Genomic DNA, 20,441 nt, shown 5'->3' on the forward strand with positions numbered 1-20,441 from the left:
GCAACAAAAGATCCATGTACTTCGGTATTTAGTTGGTGCATTAAATTGATGGGATTGCAAACTACACCATTAACTCATTGGCTGTAATTTACAGCAGTAGAGCATTACATTAACAACAATAAATATGGCTTACAAACGAAAAAACCAAACCTTAATGGGAAATTGGAATTTGTGGATTTCAACCCAAAATAGGACTATGTAACTAAGCATTTATTGGGAATTTCAGAAAATAAAATTGGAAAATAGGAAAATAGGAAAATAGGAAAATAGCAAAACTGCAAACTTGGAAAATGGGAAATAAGGAAACGTGGAAAATTCAAAAATTGGAAATATAGAAGAAAATGAAAATTGGAAAATTGGAAAATTGGAAAAACCAAAAAATGGAAACTTGGAAAATTGGAAAATTGGAAAGAGGAAAGTAGGAAATACGATAAAAGGACACTTGGAAAAAGGAAAAAAGGACACTTGGAAAATAGGAAAATAGGAAATTGGAAAATTGGAAATTGGAAATTGAACAAAAGGAAACTTGGATAATTGGAAAAAGGAAAAAAAGGAAACTCTGAAAACATGAAAATTGGAAAAAAGGAAAATTGGAAAATTGGAAAAAGGAAATAGGAAATAGGAAATAGAACAAAAGGAAAGTTAGCAAATTGGAAAATTGGAAAATTGGAAATAGGAAAAAAAGGAAACTTAGAAAATAGGGCAATTGGAAAAAAGAAAATTGGTTAATAGAACAATTGGATAATTGGACAAAAACTGAAAATTGGATAAATGGAAATAGGAAACAGGGACACATGGAAAAAAGGAAAATTGGAAACGAATTGAAATTGTGCAAATGGGAAATAAGACAATTACCATATTGGACAATATTAATTACTTTCTCAATTAGCCAAAGCAGGCAACTTTTTTTCATTACATAATGGGAAAATAGGAACATTGAAAAATTGGAAAATTGGAAATAGAACAAAAGGAAACTTGGGAAATATAAGGATGGATAACAATTGTCGTGTCCGTGATATTTGAAATCAGGATTACTTTGAACGAAGTGGAGTGTTATTAGACCAAATGCCATTGACATACGATATAATAGCAATATCAGACCAATATACATCCACTATAGAGCCAATACGGGAGCAATATATGGATGATACGGTAGCAATAGTTTTACACTATACATCCAATAAGTGGCAATATTCATACACTATATATGCAATACAAAGTCAATATTAAGCAATATACACGCAATATAACAGCAATATTAAGTAAATGTACATACAATACACACACATCCATTACAGTACATTTCACAGATGCAAAACAAATCGCCCCCGAACCTTAACAATACTATCCCGCGAAGGGAAAACGAAGGCAACAAAAGATCCATGTACTCGGGTCAGATGAACTGAAGCAGCACTCACCCTTACTACAGGTCCATCAAAAGATCCATGTCTTTGTTCTTTGTCCTCGCTGCACGCACGAGACTATGATGAGGTATTCCCTCAGCACCCATATTCAGCACATCCCACACAGCAGCTACATCAATTTCACTCCAATTGTAGTTTGGTGAGATGACCGAAGCATAATCTCGGAACATTTCGAAGCCGTTGTTGAAACATTCAACCATTTCATGGTTATATTCTTCAGATTTTGTGAATTTTTCGACGGCATCTTTCTATCGCTGTTCCAATTTCAACTTCAACGACTCTAACTTTTTGCTTCGACTTTTTGCTTTTAGAGTTTGCTTCACTTCTCCAGCAAATGCTTTGTTCAACTTGTTGGCCAAGTTTCCCATCACTTGGCCATCAAGATCACATTTGCTCTCCCACCAATCTGTTGCCTTAGAGAAATATTGGAGCTCCTGCTTCACGGCACAGATTTTGTCAAGGGGATCAGTGCTGTCGGCCTCACTTCCAGATGAAGTGGGATCATCATTGGGAGTCAGCGGTGGAGATGGGAATGGCACATGCCACGGCATGTCCCCCGGGTAACTCACTTGCTCGTTTGGAGGCCGTACATCCAACATCTTCAAGTATTGAAGTATTGAAGTACTACAATTCACAGCTGCCGACTACAACAAAACAAATAAACGTAGATTCTGTCTGAAGTTGTAAACGACAATATGGTTAGCTTTAGTGGAGAATGTTTGCGTTTGAGTAAGACTGATATGAAGTACTGATATGAATGTGGAGAATGCTTGCCTTTGAGTAAGACTGATATGAAGTACTGATATGACTGTTTGCCTTTGCCTTTGAGTCAGACTGATATGAATGTTTACCTTTCCCGTTAATTAAGCTGCCTATGTTGCAGTTATATATACGAAGGTTCATATATTGGGTATTTTGTTGGTGCATTAAATTGATGGGATTGCAAACTACACCATTAACTCCTTGGCTGTAATTTACAGCAGTACAACATTACATTAACAACAATAAAATTGGCTTACAAACGAAAAAAAGCAAACCTTAATGGGAAATTGCAAAATTGCAAAATAGCAAAATAGCAAAAGTGCAAAAGTGCAAACTTGGAAATTGGGAAATAAGGAAACTTGGAAAATTGGAAAATTGAAAATAGAAGAAAAGGAAAATTGGTAAATTGGAAAATCGGAAATACGAAAAAATGGAAACTTTGAAAATTGGAAAATTGGAAAATTGGAAAGAGGAAACTAGGAATAGGATAAAAGGACACTTGGAAAATTGGAAAATTGGAAAAAGGAAAAAAGGACAGTTGGAAAATAGGAAATTGGAAAATTGGGTAATTGGAAAATAAAGCAACTTGGAAAATTGGAAAATTCGAAATTCGAAATTGAAGAAAAGGAAACTTGGAAAATAGGAAAAAGGAAAAAAAGGAAACTCTGAAAACATGAAAATTGGAAAAAAGGAAAATTGGAAAATTGGAAATAGGAAATAGGAAATAGGAAAAAAGGACACTTGGAAAATAGGCAAATTCGCAAATTGGAAAATTGGAAAATTGGACTATTGGATACCTGGATAATTGAAAAATAGCAAATAAGGCAACTTGGAAAATAGCAAAATAGGAAATAGAACAAAAGGAAAGTTAGCAAATTGGAAAATTGGAAAATTGGAAAATTGGAAATAGGAAAAATAGAAAACTTAGAAAATAGGGCAATTGGAAAAAAGAAAATTGGTTAATAGAACAATTGGATAATTGGACAAAAACTGAAAATTGGATAAATGGAAATAGGAAACAGGGACACATGGAAAAAAGGAAAATTGGAAACGAATTGAAATTGTGGAAATGGGAAATAAGACAATTACCATATTGGACAATTTTAATTACTTTCTCAATTAGGCAAAGTAGGCAACTTTTTTTAATTACATAATGGGAAAATAGGAACATTGAAAAATTGGAAAACTGGAAATAGAACAAAAGGAAACTTGGGAAATTGCGAAATAGGAAAAAATAGGCACAAATAATGAAAAAATGGATAATTTGATAATTGCATAATTGGATGACACATGGAAAATAGGAAAATATGAATAATGGAAAAATGGAAACGAATTGAGATTGCTGAAATGAGAAATAAGACAATAACCATATTGGTCAATTTGAATGAGTTGATCAATTAGGCAAATAGGCAAATCCCTTATTTGAATTACATAATGGGAAAATTACCAACTTCGGAACATCCAAAATAGAAATATATTACAAAAAGGCATACAGTCAACTGGGTAATAACTCCCGCCCAATACTATCCCGCCTAAGACTCCCGCCAATCCCTCCCGCCAATGACTCCCCCTAATCCCTCCCGCCACTAACTGTCTCTGTTACTTCAGGTCATTAAAACCTGCCTATATTAATAAACCCAGCTGTTTGAAATGAAAGCTTCCATCACATTAACTCCTGCTTGCAGCCATTACCTTCCCCACTGATTTCACTCCCATCACATTTAGTCCCCCTTTTTTCCAATTAAGTCATACACCAGCCTACAATAAATATCGAAGACCATGGACCATAACCTCACACCAAACCCAACGCTTTCAATTACTGAAGGAGGGGAGACTGAAACAGAAGCCAAGTCACCCAATTCACTCACTGCAGACTTGGTCCATGGCATGCAGCAATGTCGAGGCAATACCATGTTTTGGAAAAATCTCCATGCAGACATAGTATCAAAAATTGTGGAGGGCCAAGCTAGATGGGATGTCATAAAAAAGCGCACAATTCGCTCTCGTTATCATGCCCGCATGCATCTCGTACATATAAAGGCAATCAAAGGAAATATTGAAATTGCCCCTACCACTGCAATTATGGTATTCAAGGAATCAGAAGAAATGGCCAAGTTGAAGCAAGAACAAGTGGAAAGGGGATTTGAACTATTTCGTAAGTTTGCAAAAATAGTGGATCCGGCAGGAAACTGGGCCAACATCACTGTGGGCGGGGTCATGAATTTCATGGGTTGTGGTCGCCGCACTTGAACAGTATGCAAACTTCGAATTTGTCAACAGCAGGGAAATGGAACTATGAGGTGGCCTCTTTTTGTATTATGTAACCATGGGGTGGCCTGTTGTTGTATTATGTAAGTTTGGAAATAGGATTTTATGGAATGATCATGCCTCTTTTTGTATTTGTGCGTATACAGTTTATCGGTGTCCAGTTGAGTGGCGATATAGCAGCAATAACTATACAATAAACAAGCGTATAATGGCAATATTATGTCAATAAGAGTACAATAGAGAGATGATAGAGTTACAATATGATCCTATTACAGTACGTACTGCATTAGAATGTTTTTCAAATTATTTGGTCCTCAACAATTTGGTGAAAAAAAAAAAAAAAAGTAATTACAACCTGGAAAAAGGATGAAGTATACATCCCTTAAAAGACATATGGCCTACATTACAGACCTTCAAAATGAACTCTATATATATAATGCATGCCTTGTGGCACCATCACATCCCCCCCTAAATTACAGAAACATGACACCCTAAAACCTCATGCTCCTTCCTCTTTCAACCCCTAAATTATCCATTGGATGCCCAATACTAGATCACTGCTTGGGGGGTGGGATACCCTGCAACTCCATAACAGAATTGGTAGGGGAGAGTGGTTCCGGGAAGACGCAGCTTTGTCTCCAACTTACGGTACGAGCTCAGCTCCCACCCTCACATGGCGGACTAGGGGGCTCCTCCGTCTACATATTCACAGAATTTAGCTTCTCATTTCGTCGATTGCAACAACTAGGCAACCTTTATCATGCATCATACCCCAACTTAATAAGGTTGGAGCCATTGGAAGACATATATGTTCGTGGTGTTCACGATGCTCAAGAACTCATCCATGTCCTTGGAGACATAGAAGCATTTATTGTCATTGATCACACCCGCCTACCTGTCAAACTCATTGTCATTGATTCCATTGCTGCATTGTTCCGATCACAGTATCAGACAACACCGGGAGATTTGAAACGGCAGTCTGAATTGTTCTTCAACATATCTGGGACATTGAAGGGTTTAGCAAATAAGTTTGGGTTGGCGGTGGTTGTCACCAACCAAGTGGTGGATTTTATTGGGCCACATGATGGAGTGAATGGGGTGAGGTTGGGAAACTTGGAGTCCCTGGACACATCAGGCAGACGGGTGAGTCCAGCTTTGGGACTGGCTTGGGCACATTGCATAAATTCAAGAGTGTTCTTGGCAAGACATGAGCAATCTATTGGGGTTAACATTCGTAATGCTCCTTCAACAACTATATGTAGTCAAACACATAGGACATTTCACCTTGTATTTGCCCCACATCTGGCCTATGCATCCGCCGAATTTGTAATCAGAAAAGAAGGTTTAGTCGGAGTATCAGGGTAACTGTGTAATAAAGGAATTCTAAGAACTTTAATGTTTTGGATCATTTTGGAATTACATTCCAGGCCCTTTAATTTCGCACTCAAATTATAATAGCAATCTGGAAGCAATACCAGTGCAATAAAAGTACAATACAATAGCAATCTGGAAGCAATACAGCATGCTGTAGCAATGCAACCCAAATTATGCAAATTTAAAACAATTCCCATTCAACATAACATGAAACCCACCACAAATAAAAGTAAAGTTTACATGACCTACCAAAGCAACACAAATCATATTGTCTAAGATACATTGCGCAATGGAATATTGTTTTTACAGGTGCTTTTATTGTGGCCTCCGGAACCACACCTTGAGCACTTTCTTGTAATGGTGCCCTCTCCGTGCGAGGGAATTCTTAACTTCTTTCGTCTGCCTGGCATGACCCTTGCCATGGGAGGCAGCACAACTTGACTTCGAACATCTTCAGGAATATCCCACCTTCCGTGAGGCTGTACCGGGTAGATGCTATCCGAATAAGCATCCATCCAAGTTTTTCGAGTGTAATACCGAGAAGCCTTTGAGTATACATTTACTTTCAAGAAGCGGCAAACTGCAACTACATGCTTGCAAGGTAGCTGCTCAAGCTGAAACTTTCTACAACTACAACTGTTGTTCGTCAAATCTATGAGGCCGTCCATATAACCGTCCAAAACATTATACTGTGCATTATTTACTTTTAACCACATTCATCCTTGCAGCATCCTCCAACCTGTTCCTCAACTTCTTCTCTCCAAAATTGGGGCACAATGTTGTTGTGCAATTCAAAGCCAAGTCACGACGTTCGGTGAACCATTTCACAAGGAGATTCATAATTTCCCCTATCAAATGAACCACTGGCATCATCCTTGCAAACCTAAGGACTGAGTTGATTGACTCCACAATATTTGTTGTCATTACATTTTAGCGGCGTCCATCCATGTGAGCTCTAGACCACTTATGTAACCCTGCGTCTTCAAGATATTGAGCAACATGTTCCTTTCGCTTGATCTTGCGAAAATGACAATCAAATTCAGCAATGGAATAAGATTTCGCAGCCTTCTCAAAGTTCATAAGTATGTGATCACGCTTTTTCAACTTGCAAGTGCGTTTCATGTTCCCCTTCATATGATAAAAGCATATGCCATGTTGCGCCGTTGGAAAAACTTTGTTCCACACATTCTCTATGCTAACATTGCGATCAGAAATAATAACAAGATTGGGACACTCACCAATGGCTTCATGAAGTTTAGTGAAAAACCAATGCCATGATGCATCCGTCTCCAAATCCCCGATCCCAAAAGCAAGAGGATATATATTTCGATTACCATCAAATGCATTTGCTACAAACATAACACCCTTGTACTTGGATTTTAAATGAGTGGCATCCACGGCTATCACTGGGCGCATGGAAGAACGAAACCCTCTAATACATGCGCCAACCGCCATAAATAAATACACAAAGTGATTGTTCTCATCAGTTTGGATGTGTGTTTTTGTGCCGGGATTCATACGCTCTAATTCATAGCAATAAGCTGGAAGGATATAATATGCCTCCTCCGCTGATCCTCTAATGGACAATAGAGCTAACTCCCTTGCTTTCCAAGCTTTCGAATAATGGATGCTGAAACCAAAGTTGTGTTTCACATCTCTCATAATGTCACTTGGTGTGTATATTGTCCGAGAATCCTTAAACTTCCTTTTAAATGAAGTGGCTACAAGTGCTGCAGTTGCTTGACGATGATTGTCACTTACAACCCTCAAATCACATTTATGGACAGTTGTACACCTCACAATCATGAAGCTGTTATCTCCAAATCTCGATGCTTGGACTCGCCATGGGCATGGACGTTGACAACAAACCACAACCAACCTCTTAGTGCAAGACGATTGCACCTTAAATTCAAAGTGGCCTCTTAATGCCATCAACTGTAACTCCGTCAACAATGCTTTCTTAGTAGAGAAAATTTGCCCAACTGTAATTTTCGGATTCCAATGACTTCGCGAAAATCCCCCATCCAAATATGCTTCTCCATCATTTACACCGGCTTCATTGTACCGGTTCTGTTCACCTATTTCATTCGAATAATGTTCACGAATGGGTTCAGATTCTCCTCCTAAACGCATTATTGGCAGTTGGGCAGATGTGTTCAAGCAGCCCAAAATAGGAGGGGCAGAGTACACTGACACTTCATTTCTTTCAGTACCATTATCACCACCATGCATCTGATCCACCTCGCTAAAATCAATCATATCCATAAAATCTGTCCCTATTTCACCTCCCACATCAGTGCCATTTGTATTATTCCAAGTTACTTGATTGCTTTCAACAATGCCAACTGAAGAACGACCCATCCGACTACTATCTGTCGTCATATGCATACTATCAACTACATCATTTCTCAGTCCTTTATCTTCTATACTCACGAGTAAGGGAGCTAGTTTTGAAGGTGTTACCTCACAATTGTACTTCATAAAAAATTTGACATCATCATCGTCCTCAATCTTTATGTGCTTCCACTCATTCGAGGCCACCAAAACTGAGAATTTTAAGCTAACCTTGTCTTCCCTGCCGTTTGTATTACGAATCTGATGCACACGGTCCAACACTTCAGCAAATTTAATGGTCCGTGGAACTATTAAGTCTTTTGACTCACCCCCTTCGTATTTGCACATCTTCTTCGAGGTGACCCATTTTCCATTGTAGCACACGAGAATAACAATTGTCTCCATTTCTGACCATGACAAAACAACATTTCATTAACACAATATAACCACAATAACCATACAATACAATAGCAATATAACAACAATATAAAAGCAATATAATAGCAATATAACATCAACATAACAGCAATACGACAGTGAAATAAGAGGAACGCAACTGCAGTACAACAGTAACACATCAGCAATCACACTATACAGATATACTACATCAAATGGAAAATCCCAAGTTTCAAGATTCACATATCCAGACCAATCTAAGTGCAATTGGTACAAACCCAGATGACTGAGCATGACTATTCAACAAAACCTAACCCAAAGCAATTAAAGCCAAAACGAATTTATCACAAACCCAAACAATCAAAATATAACCCATTTCACATAATCCCACTAATTTTAAGAAAATAACCATCAACACTACCTTTTCGAGGTCGGCAATCCACTAAAGCTTCAAGGTTGCAAGCAGCTATTCAGAAGACATACCTAAAGGGAGGGGTTCGCGATTCCAAACAGAGAGCAAGAGACCGAATAGAGGGAGAAAGATACATAACGAAGCTAGAGAGAGAAAGAGCTGCGCTATGAGAAAGAGAGCAAAGAGAGAGACACAGAGTTGCGCTAGACACAGAGAGAGCCAAGAGAGACACAACGAGCTGCTTTAGACAGAAACCAAACAGAAAGAGAGCTGTGCCAGAGAGAGAGAGAGAGCTGAGTGACCTAAGAGAGAACAAAATTTCTGAAGTTGTGAAAATTCAGCAATAAGTGGACAATAATTTTATATTTATAGGTGATAGTTGTACAAATATTTGGGGGGGGGGGGGGGGGGGTGGGGGGGTGGTATTAGGGTTTAGGGTTTAGGGGGGTGGTATTTTTAGTTAAGATTATAAAATTGGGGGTATATACCGCTATTTCCCAATATTCTATGTATGTGTATATTTAAAAAAAAAATTAAACTATCTTCATTTAAACTTTTAATTATAAATTCTTTTATACATGAAACAACACATATAAGATAAGTATATTCATTTGAGCTTGACAATTGTAATATTTCATTTGTGTAGAGCAAGACTAACATATTGAATGCAAGTATCACAAACTACTTCCATTCATAATGAACAAATAGTATAGATCATTGTGTGTGTGTGTGTGTATACATAGATATATTATAGGGTAGTATCATATGACACTTATTAAAACACACTTTTGTTTTAAATGAAACATGTTATAAAATTAAGGGAATTGACTTGAGAGAGAATTTAGAGGAAGACAAATGTAATATGGAAGAACAATTCTTAAAGCTCAACCATAAGATAGAAATATTATACACAGCTTTACCTTTTTTAAATTTTATTTGTGAAGATTCCAATTCTTTCCTTTATTCATTAACCCTCCCCGATTGGTAATGTGTGGCTGTAGGAAGGTCAATTTATTTGTTGCTCGACTGCCCTAAACTTATATTGTATCTTTTGCAGCTCTGAGATGTCTAAGGATCAAATGGTTTTAGATCTTACATCATGCACAAGAGTACTATTCTGGAGTGGGATTTTTCTTGGTTCAGTGTCAATTGGAGTCCTTGCCTATGCTGTTTCCCGGCGCAAATTTCCCTTGAAATGTTAAATTTTTTTACTCCACTCTGCTTGTGAATTCCTGTTCAATCTCGAAAACTATTAAATGTCTGTAGGCTGGTGTGAGGGACAACTTCGTATAATACTGAAGTTCTGTAATGTGTATGTACTTTCCTTCCATGGGATTCATTCAACCATGTTGAATTCCTGATTTCAGTTTCTTTTAACCCTTCTCTTTCATGTCTTGCACGAATAGAACTGCCCCTCTTTTGATTTTCCTTAACCTAACTTGTCCTTGTCAGGGAGGGGTGGATGAGAAATGTTTTACATAATAAATTTTCATTATGTTGTCCTTATATCTAAAGAGGAAAAAAAAAAAAAAAAAAAAAGAAGAAGAGGAGATTGAATAACTCTAGATTTCCTTCTCAGCTACTCTACAAAATAGGTGAGAGCTGACAGAAGGTCGGCTCATAGAAAATGAAAAACTATTGATTTTCTCCATCTTTCCAAACCTATGAAAATAAAAGCATCCTTTCTTCTCTCCACGATTCTCCCTTTTGTTTTACCTGGCCTAAAGTGATCCAGAAATAATTTTCTTCAAAGATATGTAATTCAGGAAAATGAACATACAGAGATGTATTACAAATTCTGTTTTACTTTTGGTCTGATACTACAACTTCAGTAATTATTACACAATTATCTCATTCTGGTATGGGATCTCGTTCTGGTATTGTTTATATATGAAAGATGACAATGCCATACCAATAATACAAAAGGCAAACAATATGCAGGCAACAGGATAATGTCATTAAATTTTACTCACGCAAATACCAGCACATGATTCGAGTTTATATAATCAACCAAGTTATATACAACACCAGTTTATAAAATATCCGTTCTTAAACGACCCTTATCTAGTCTAGTTCAACATGTCAAAAAGACATTTTCAAAATCCTAGACCCAGTTTCATCAATAGCTGAAGAAAGAGCTGTAGATTTCTCTAGGCTAGCCTTTAACGATTGCTGGGTAGCTTTGAGTTTCTCAAAACTTTCAACATCAGCCATTGCGAAAAGAACTATCTATCTATCTATCTTTCTCAGAATCCCCAACAATTAACTGAAATAACTTGTGTCACCTTTTGTTGTGAAATGAGCACAAAACTCAACTCACCCTCTCCTAATGATCTTGTTGTGGATGGACTTTGTGACACACACAAGAATGGATGAATCACACACACACACCCTTGAGAAACAAACCAAGCACAAAGTGACACAAGTATTTTAGAGGTTCAGCAATTGCCTACATCCTCTTGGTGATCCCCTTGAGAAATTCACTAATGAAAGAATAATTTACAACTTTGGTTTACACAGAAACCCCCTTAGAACTCTATTCTCTCCCCAAGCTCTCTTTTCTCTCACACCCCTTGCTCAACACTTTGATACACTTGTGAACAATCTCACAACCCTTGGTGTTTCCCCTTTGTGTCAAGACTCTCAAGACCCAACTCAGCTCCTATCTTGAACTGATTGCCCTCTCTTTCTTCCTCCCTTGGTGAGATAACCTCCCTTTGCACACAATAGCTCCCAGCTACTTGACAACTTTGAGATTAACCACACTTGTTGTCTTGCTTCCTCTTCCCTTTAATACACAAGCCTTTGGACTTCAGAAGAGACTCCTTCTTTCCTCCCACGTTCTGCCCTTGGTTACCTAACATGGACCACAACTTGGGCAGACCAAAGGCTAGGCATTGATAGCTGCAACTTCAGCCACCCTATCTAGAGCTATAAGTTAGGTACTCTTTGAAACAAGTCAACAATCCTCATTCAATGGTGCTCCAGCTTTTCCAGCACCTTGCTAGACCTCCTAGAACCCATAACACACCTTAGAGGCCCGAGGGATTAGGTAGGGAACCAATACATGTGAAGGCCTCTTGAAAAACGCGTGGAAGAAAACAGCACAGCAGCCCTGGCGACCGGTCGCCCTGCAGGCGACCGGTCGCTTGCACCTTGCGACCGGTCACTTTTCGCGACTTCCAGCTTCGCCTCCAGACTTCGAATCTGCTTCAAAACGACCGGTCGCAAATACCCAGCGATCGGTCGCTTCCTCCTTCACTTGCATACTTAATGTGAGCCATTTTTCCAACAATCTCCACCTTGGCGAACCATTAATCATCCCATGGACCATTGTTGAACTCTAGAACCTCTTCAACCTCTTAGAAATCGTTCTAGTAATTTCCAAGAACTCCACCATGTCAATACACCTCTTGCCTCAATGCACCTTTGGTGGAAGGTGCTCCACCCAAGCCTAGACTTGAGTAACTTGGACCTCTTGTGCAGAAAAGAGTTCCCCCTTGCCAAATTCGTTGCTCCTTGCCTTCTTGGAACCTTGAATCATGGACTTCCCTTGATATGCAAAACTCATACCAAACCTTTGTTCACTAAATCCCCACTTAGCACTCCTTGCTCTTGGATTTAAGAACACCTTTCTTTTCATCTATGCACCTCTCCAACTTTCCCGTTTCATGCTCCCTCTAGCACTCCGAAACGTGGCTGGAACTTCTTGGTCCATCCATCCAAAACCTAGGGATGGTTTGATGGATTCCTTGGGCCCGGACCTTGCACTTGATGATGGCTCCACCTCAAGTAGAACCCCTTTGTGAGTTTGTTGTTGTTGCCCTCCTTCTTCAGCCCTTGTGTCAAGCTCCACCTCAAATGGAGTCTCCCATGACCACCTTGGCAAGAAGCTCCTCTTCAACAACATCCTTCTCATCATCCTTTGTCTTGACTTCACCTTCTGCACTAATGAATTCAAGCACCTTTGATGATGAAGCTTTTCTTACTTAACTTAATCTTGCATGCAAGAAGAACTTGCTATGACTTCCCCGTTACTCTCCTCCGTAACGATCAAGAGTTCATCACATGTGTCCTCATCACACACGTTGGCTGAACTTCCAGCTTTCTTCATCTTCTCCTTCCATATTGGACAATTCCGCTTCCAATGATCCTTAGACCCACACTCGAAGCACCCTTCATTGTCCTTGGACTTAGAGTTCCTCCCGTTGCTTCTCTTGCCTTCATGCTTGCTTGAATGATTCCCTGCGAATAGACCCGTGTCTTGAGAGTTTTCCTCCGAACGTTGGGACATCCGGTGATGCGTCATCACATCTTGCACCACCTCCTCAAACTTCAAAGTACTCTTCCCAAACATAAGCGTTGTTCGGAAATGTTTATAAGACGGAGGCAAGGATGTTAGAAACATGAGTGCCTTATCCTCCGTATCATACAACACTTCCATCCTTTGCAAATCAGCAACACATCTATTGAAGCTGCTCAAATGCTCCATTAGATTACCTTCCTCCTCCATCCGAAGATTTAGGAGTTCTTCCTTGAGGAAGAGCTTGTTGGACAACGACTTCCCTGCAAACATCTCTTCGAGCTTCTCCCAAGTTTGCTTTGCTGTGTCTTGCATCACATTGATGAGCACCTCATCGGTGATGTAGTTCTCGATGGCTCCTCTAGCCAACTCATCTAGCACACCCCACTCCGCATCTGTCATGGTTGTTGGCTTCTTCTCCTTGCCTCCCAAGACAATGCTGAGATTTTGTTGTGTAAGGGCTGACTTCATCCTCCTTTGCCATAGAGTGAAGTTCTCCTTCCCTGTGAAAGGCTTCAACTCCACCTTCATGGTGACAGATTGTGGTTGCCTCTGCTGCAAAGAGCTACCTCCTTCTTCACCTTCCTTCTCACTTGCCATCTTCAACACACTAGAACTTGCTGCTCAAACTCAGCTCTGATACCACTTGTTGTGAAATGAGCACAAAACTCAACTCACCCTCCCCTAATGATCTTGTTGTGGATGGACTTTATGACACACACAAGAATGGATGAATCACACACACACACCCTTGAGAAACAAACCAAGCACAAAGTGACACAAGTATTTTAGAGGTTCAGCAATTGCCTACATCTTCTTGGTGATCCCCTTGAGAAATTCACTAATGAAAGAATAAGTTACAACTTTGGTTTACACAGAAACCCCCTTAGAACTCTATTCTCTCCCCAAGCTCTCTTTTCTCTCACACCCCTTGCTCAACACTTTGATACACTTGTGAACAATCTCACAACCCTTGGTGTTTCCCCTTTGTGTCAAGACTCTCAAGACCCAACTCAGCTCCTATCTTGAACTGATTGCCCTCTCTTTCTTCCTCCCTTGGTGAGATAACCTCCCTTTGCACACAATAGCTCCCAGCTACTTGACAACTTTGAGATTAACCACACTTGTTGTCTTGCTTCCTCTTCCCTTTAATACACAAGCCTTTGGACTTCAGAAGAGACTCCTTCTTTCCTCCCACGTTCTGCCCTTGGTTACCTAACATGGACCACAACTTGGGCAGACCAAAGGCTAGGCATTGATAGCTGCAACTTCAGCCACCCTATCTAGAGCTATAAGGTAGGTACTCTTTGAAACAAGTCAACAATCCTCATTCAATGGTGCTCCAGCTTTTCCAGCACCTTGCTAGACCTCCTAGAACCCATAACACACCTTAGAGGCCCGAGGGATTAGGTAGGGAACCAATACATGTGAAGGCCTCTTGAAAAACGCATGGAAGAAAACAGCACAGTAGCCCTGGCGACCGGTTGCCCGTTACTGGCGACCGGTCGCTTTGCACTCTGACTGCAGGCGATCGGTCGCTTGCACCTTGCGACCGGTCGCTTTTCGCGACTTCCAGCTTCGCCTCCAGACTTCGAATCTGCTTCAAAACGACCGGTCACAAATACCCAGCGACCGGTCGCTTCCTCCTTCACTTGCATACTTAATGTGAGCCATTTTTCCAACACCTTTTGTAGTGCACTAAGATTTTAGAAGAGTGCAGTACAAAATTCTGTCATGGTTTCTTCTAAACTACTCAAACTTACCAAATCAAATTAAGAGAATAACCATATTCAAAGCAACCCTCAGTTGCAAGATAAACACTACAATTCATAAACACAACCATATGATAAAACGGGGCAATCCCAATGTATGAAACAGAGTAAATCGTTTAACATTCAGCCATGATAGTACACATACTCAGTTCATCAATTAAATCAAAAATCAATCTTACCACATATCCAAATCATAATTTCAATGGGAAAAAGTACTCTATACAGATACCATTCTCAACATTCAGCCATGGTAGTATATAAGAATTAATTCATAAATTTGCTTTAAAAAAAATTACTAAAGTTTGAAGATGTCTGGTTCATAACCATAATGAAATTTTTAATACAACACATACTCAGTTCTTCAATTCAATCAAAAATCAATCCTACCACATATCCAAATCATAATTTCAATGAAAAAACAACTCTATACAAATACTATTCTCCTATGTTTTTCTCTCTCCATCAGTCATCAACATCATTAGACTTATTTTATATCTGCCTCTGTACGAATAAATAAACTATCTTTTTTTCACACTGGGATTTCCAAAGTAAAATTAACATCTTGTTTGTTTATAGCAAGGACCCAATTAACATCTTACATTTCCTTAGTTCAATTTCGTTCCAAAGTTACAAATGCAGATGCATCAATCAACCGATTGCAGAAATTGAAAGCAAAATTAGAAATCGATGACATATAAAACCCTAACCCTAAACCCAACCTCATTTTCAATCTGTTAGATCAAAGCACAAAAAAACATTGTTTGAGAGAGAGAGATGGACCTGGAGTCCTGGAGATTGGCAGTGGACTTCTTTTCGACGCCGAGAACGATGGTGTCGGTGCCACGTACGCCGACGGCGGCGTCACCCTTGCGCACAGCTTCGAGCGCGTATTCGACTTGGAAGAGATCAGAGGCTAAGGCGAGGTTAGTAGCAGACGGAGATGAGTTTAGATGGAGATGGATTTTCGAATCGAAAAAGAAGGCGGCAAGGAAGCGGGTGAACAATGGAAAACTGATGGGCTGGGCAGATATTTCTGTAAAGAAGTCGAAGCCTCCAGTCGAAGAACGAACCCTGCTCTCCCATCTTTGCCCCTGAAGCTGTCAAACCAGCCGGTTGAAATCGAACCAAGCGCCTCTCAAGAAGAAACAGAAGCATAGTTCGATCTGAAGGAGAGAAGGGGCAAAACAGGGAAAAATAAAGGGAAATAGCCCAAAATGCCACTAATTTTTTAGTTTTAAGTGGAAATACCAAGCCTCCCCAAAAATTTTGCAAATACCACCTATAAATATATATTTATTGTCCACTTACAGCCCACATAACACTTTTTCTGAAATTTAGTTCTCTCCCACTCTCTATTCGTTCTCTCTCTCTCTCTCTCTTAGGTCTGTATTCGCTATCTCTCTCTCTCTCTCTCTCTCTCTCTCTCTCTCTCTCTCCCTCTAACGCAGCTCTCTCTCTCTCTCTCTCTCATGCAGTTGTACTTGTTCTGAATTGTCCCCATCTCTCTGTTGTGAATCTGGAAACCCTACATCGACTCCATCTTCTAGGTAAGTCTTTTGAATAACATAAGGTCGCAGCTGCTTGCAACCTTGAAGCTCTACTCCATTGCTGACCTCCAATAGGCATTCTTGATGGTCATTTTCTTAATCTTTGTGGAATTCTGTGAAATTGGTTTACTTTTGATTGCTTGGGTTGCCATGAAATTGGTTTTATTTTAATTGCTTTGGGTAATGTTTTTTTGAATCTTCATGCTCATCGATCTGGGTTTTTACCAAATGCATTTAGATTGCTCTGGATATATGAATGTTGAAACTTCGGATTTTCCATTTGATGTAGTAGATTTGTATAGTCTGATTGTGATGAATCCTTGTTCAGTGTTGTGTTAGTGTTGTTTTAGTGCGGTTGTGTTGCTGTTATATTGCTATTGTATTGATGTTGTATTGTCATCGTGTTGCCTGGTTATTGTTGTTGTATTGCAGTGATTTGGTCGTGGCTTCAAATGTGTTAATGAAATGTTGTTTTGTGATGGTCAGAAATGGAGACAATTGTTATTTTGGTTTGCTACAATGGAAAATGGGTGACCTCAAAGAAGATGTGCAAATACAAAGGGGGTGACTCAAAAGGCTTAATAGTACCACGAAGCATCACATTTTCTGAACTGTCGATCATCAGATTGGTAATACAAACAACACGGAAGACAAGGTTTGCTTAAAGTTCTCAGTTTTGGTGGCCTCGAATGAGTGGAAGCATATAAAGATTGAGGATGATGATGATGTCAAGTTTTTTATGAAGTACAATTGTGAGGTAACACCTTCAAAACTAGCTCCCTTACTCGTGAGTATAGAAGATAAAGGACTGAGAAATAATGTAGTTGATAGTATGCATATGACGACAAATAGTAGTCGGATGGGTCATTCTTCAGTTGCCATTGTTGAAAGCAATGTGGGAGGTGATGTTGAGACAGATATTATAGACATGATTGATTTTAGCGAGGTGGAGGAGATGCATGGTGGTGATAATGGTACTGAAACAAATGAAGTGTCAGTGTACTCTGCCCCTCCTATTTTGGGCCGCTTGAACACATCAGCCCAGTTGCCAATAATGCGTTTAGGGGGAGAATCTGAACCCACTCGTGAACATAATTTGAGTGAAATGAGTGAACAAAACCAGTACTATGTGGCTGGTGTAAATGATGGAGAAGCATATTTGGACACAGAGTATTTGTGAAGTGATTGGAATCGGAAAATTAAAGTTGGGCAAATTTTCTCTAGTAAGGGAGCCTTGTTGACCAACTTACGGTTCATGGCATTGAGAGGCCACTTTCAATTTAAGGTGCAATTCTCTTGCACTAAGAGGTTGCTTGTGGTTTGTTGTCAACGTCCATGCCCATGGCGGGTCCGAGCATCGAGAATTGGAGAATACAACTTCATGATTGTGAGGTGTACAACTGTCCATGAATGTGATTTGAGGTTCGTAAATGACAACCATCGTCAAGCAACCGCATCACTTGTAGCCACTTCATTGAAAAGGAAGTTGAAGGATTGTCGGACAATATAAACACCAAGTGACATAATGAGAGATGTGAAACACAACTTTGGTTTGACCATTCATTATTCGAAAGCTTGGAAAGCGAGGGAGTTAGCTCTAATGTCCATTAGAGGATCAGCCGAGGAGGCATATTATATCCTTCCAGCATTTTGCTATGAATTGGAGTGTATGAATCTCGGCACAAAGACACACATCCATACTGATGAGAACAATCACTTTGTGTATTTTTTTATGGCAGTTGGCGCATGTATTAGAGGGTTTCGTTCTTCCATGCGCCCAGTGATAGCAGTGGATGCCACTCATTTAAAATCCAAGTACAAGGGTGTTATGTTTGTAGCAAATGCATTCGATGGTAATCGAAATATATATCCTCTTGCTTTTGGGATTGGGGATTTGGAGACGGATGCATCATGACATTGGTTTTTCACTAAACTTCATGAAGCCATTGGTGAGTGTCCCAATCTTGTTATCATTTCTGATCGCAATGTTAGCATAGAGAATGTGTGGAACAAAGTTTTTCCAAGAGCGCAACATGGCATATGCTTTTATCATATGAAGGGAAACATGAAACGCACTTGCAAGTTGAAAAAGCATGATCAAATGCTGATGCACTTTGAGCAGACTGCGAAATCTTATTCAATGGCTGAATTTGATTGTCATTTTCGTAAGATCAAGAGAAAGGAACAGGTTGCTAAATATCTTGAACAAGCAGGGTTACACAAGTGGTCTAGAGCTCACATGGATGGACGCCGCTACATTGTAATGACAACAAATATTGCAGAGTCAATAAACTCAGTCCTTAGGTTTGCAAGGATGCTGCCAGTGGTTCATTTGATAGGGGAAATTATTAATCTGCTTGTGAAATGGTTCACCGAACGTCGTGAGTTGGCTTTGAAATGCACAACAACATTGTGCCCCAATTTTGGCGAGAAGAAGTTGAGGAATAGGTTGGATGATGCTTCAAGGATGAATGTCCTTAAACTAAATAACGTACAGTATAATGTTGTAGATGGTGATACGGACGGCCTCGTACATATGATGAACAACAGTTGTAGTTGTAGGAAGTTTCAGCTTGAGCAGCTACCTTGCAAGCATGTAGTTGCAGTTTGTCGCTTCTTGAACCAAAATGTATACTCCAAGGCTTCTCGGTATTACACTCGAAATACCTGGTTGGATGCTTATTCGGATAGCATCTACCCAGTACAGCCTCAGGGAATGTGGGTTATTCCTGAAGATGTCCGAAGTCGAGTTGTGCTACCTCCCATGGCAAAGGTCATGCCAGGCAGACGGAAGAAGCTAAGAATTCCCTCACAAGGAGAGAGCACCATTACAAGAAAGTGCTCAAGGTGCGGTTCCACGGGCCACAATAAAAGCACCTGTAAAAACAATATTCCACTGCGTAATGTATCTTAGACAATATGATTTTTGTTGGTTTGTTAGGTACCGTTAATTTGAATTTTATTTAAGCTGGATTTGGTGTTATGTGGAATGTGAATTATGTTAAATATGCGTATTCGGGTTGCATTGCTATAGAGCATGGCGTGTTCCCTATTTATATTGACAGTACAGCTATCGTATTGTACCTTTATTGCTTTCAGATTGCTATTATATTGTACTTGTATTGCTCTGGTATTGCTATTGCAATGTAAACTGTGTAAGTATGAAATTAATGGGCCTGAAATGTAACTTAATCGGAATCCACAATATTAAAGTCCTTACAATGCAATTATTACGCAATTACCGTGATACTTCAACTACACCTTCTTTTGTGATTACAAATTCAGACGATGCATGGGGCAAATACAAGGTGAAATGTCCTATGTGTTTGACTGGATATACCCAATTTCGTCATATATAGACTTGTCACTAACTCCTTCAACACAATATAAATTAGACAAGTTCCTATATATAACAGAAGCATAGGCACCATCTTCACGTCAAGTTTGGAAGAGACAAAGAAATATGTTGTCCAACAATTCACAAAATCTGAAGAATATAACCATGAAATGGTTGAATGTTTCAACAACGGCTTCTAGATGTTCCAAGATTATGCTTCGGTCGTCTCACCAGACTTCAATTGGAGCGAAATTGATGTAGCTAGTGTCTGGCAGGTGCTCAATACGGGTGGAGAGGGAATGGCTCATCATAGTCTCGTGCATGCAGCGAGGATGAAGGCCAAAACATGAATCTTTTGATGGACCTCTAATAATTTGCATTTGCCAGGGTTTGTGCAGCTGGATAAGGGTCACTGCTGGTTCTGTTGATGTTGTGCTGGGTGATGCGATGCGAAAGTGTTGCCTTCGTTTTCCCTTCGCGGGATAGTATTGTTAGGGTTCGGTGGTGATTTA

At 39.6% G+C, this 20,441-nt stretch overlaps 1 protein-coding gene and 3 pseudogenes across 1 annotated transcript; 2 read left to right on the forward strand and 2 right to left on the reverse strand.

Annotated features, from left to right (window-relative positions):
• Nucleotides 1–1,423: 1,423 nt before the first annotated feature.
• On the reverse strand, nt 1,424–2,023 carry LOC148292937 (uncharacterized; annotated as a pseudogene).
• Nucleotides 2,024–4,937: 2,914 nt separating this feature from the next.
• On the forward strand, nt 4,938–5,850 carry LOC148292938 (DNA repair protein XRCC3 homolog pseudogene; annotated as a pseudogene).
• Nucleotides 5,851–6,048: 198 nt separating this feature from the next.
• Nucleotides 6,049–8,614, reverse strand: LOC148292939 (uncharacterized; annotated as a pseudogene).
• A 10,241-nt stretch (nt 8,615–18,855) lies between these two features.
• LOC110757297 (uncharacterized) lies at nt 18,856–19,543 on the forward strand. Its single transcript, XM_021958873.2, has 2 exons — nt 18,856–19,439; nt 19,534–19,543. The coding sequence occupies exons 1-2, from the start codon at nt 18,856–18,858 to the stop codon at nt 19,541–19,543; spliced, it is 594 nt and encodes a 197-aa protein (XP_021814565.2).
• The last annotated feature ends 898 nt before the right edge of the window (nt 19,544–20,441 follow it).

The sequence above is a fragment of the Prunus avium genome, chromosome 7, assembly GCF_965620075.1.
Source record: "Prunus avium chromosome 7, drPruAviu1.hap1.1, whole genome shotgun sequence".
Classification (NCBI taxonomy): domain Eukaryota; kingdom Viridiplantae; phylum Streptophyta; class Magnoliopsida; order Rosales; family Rosaceae; genus Prunus; species Prunus avium.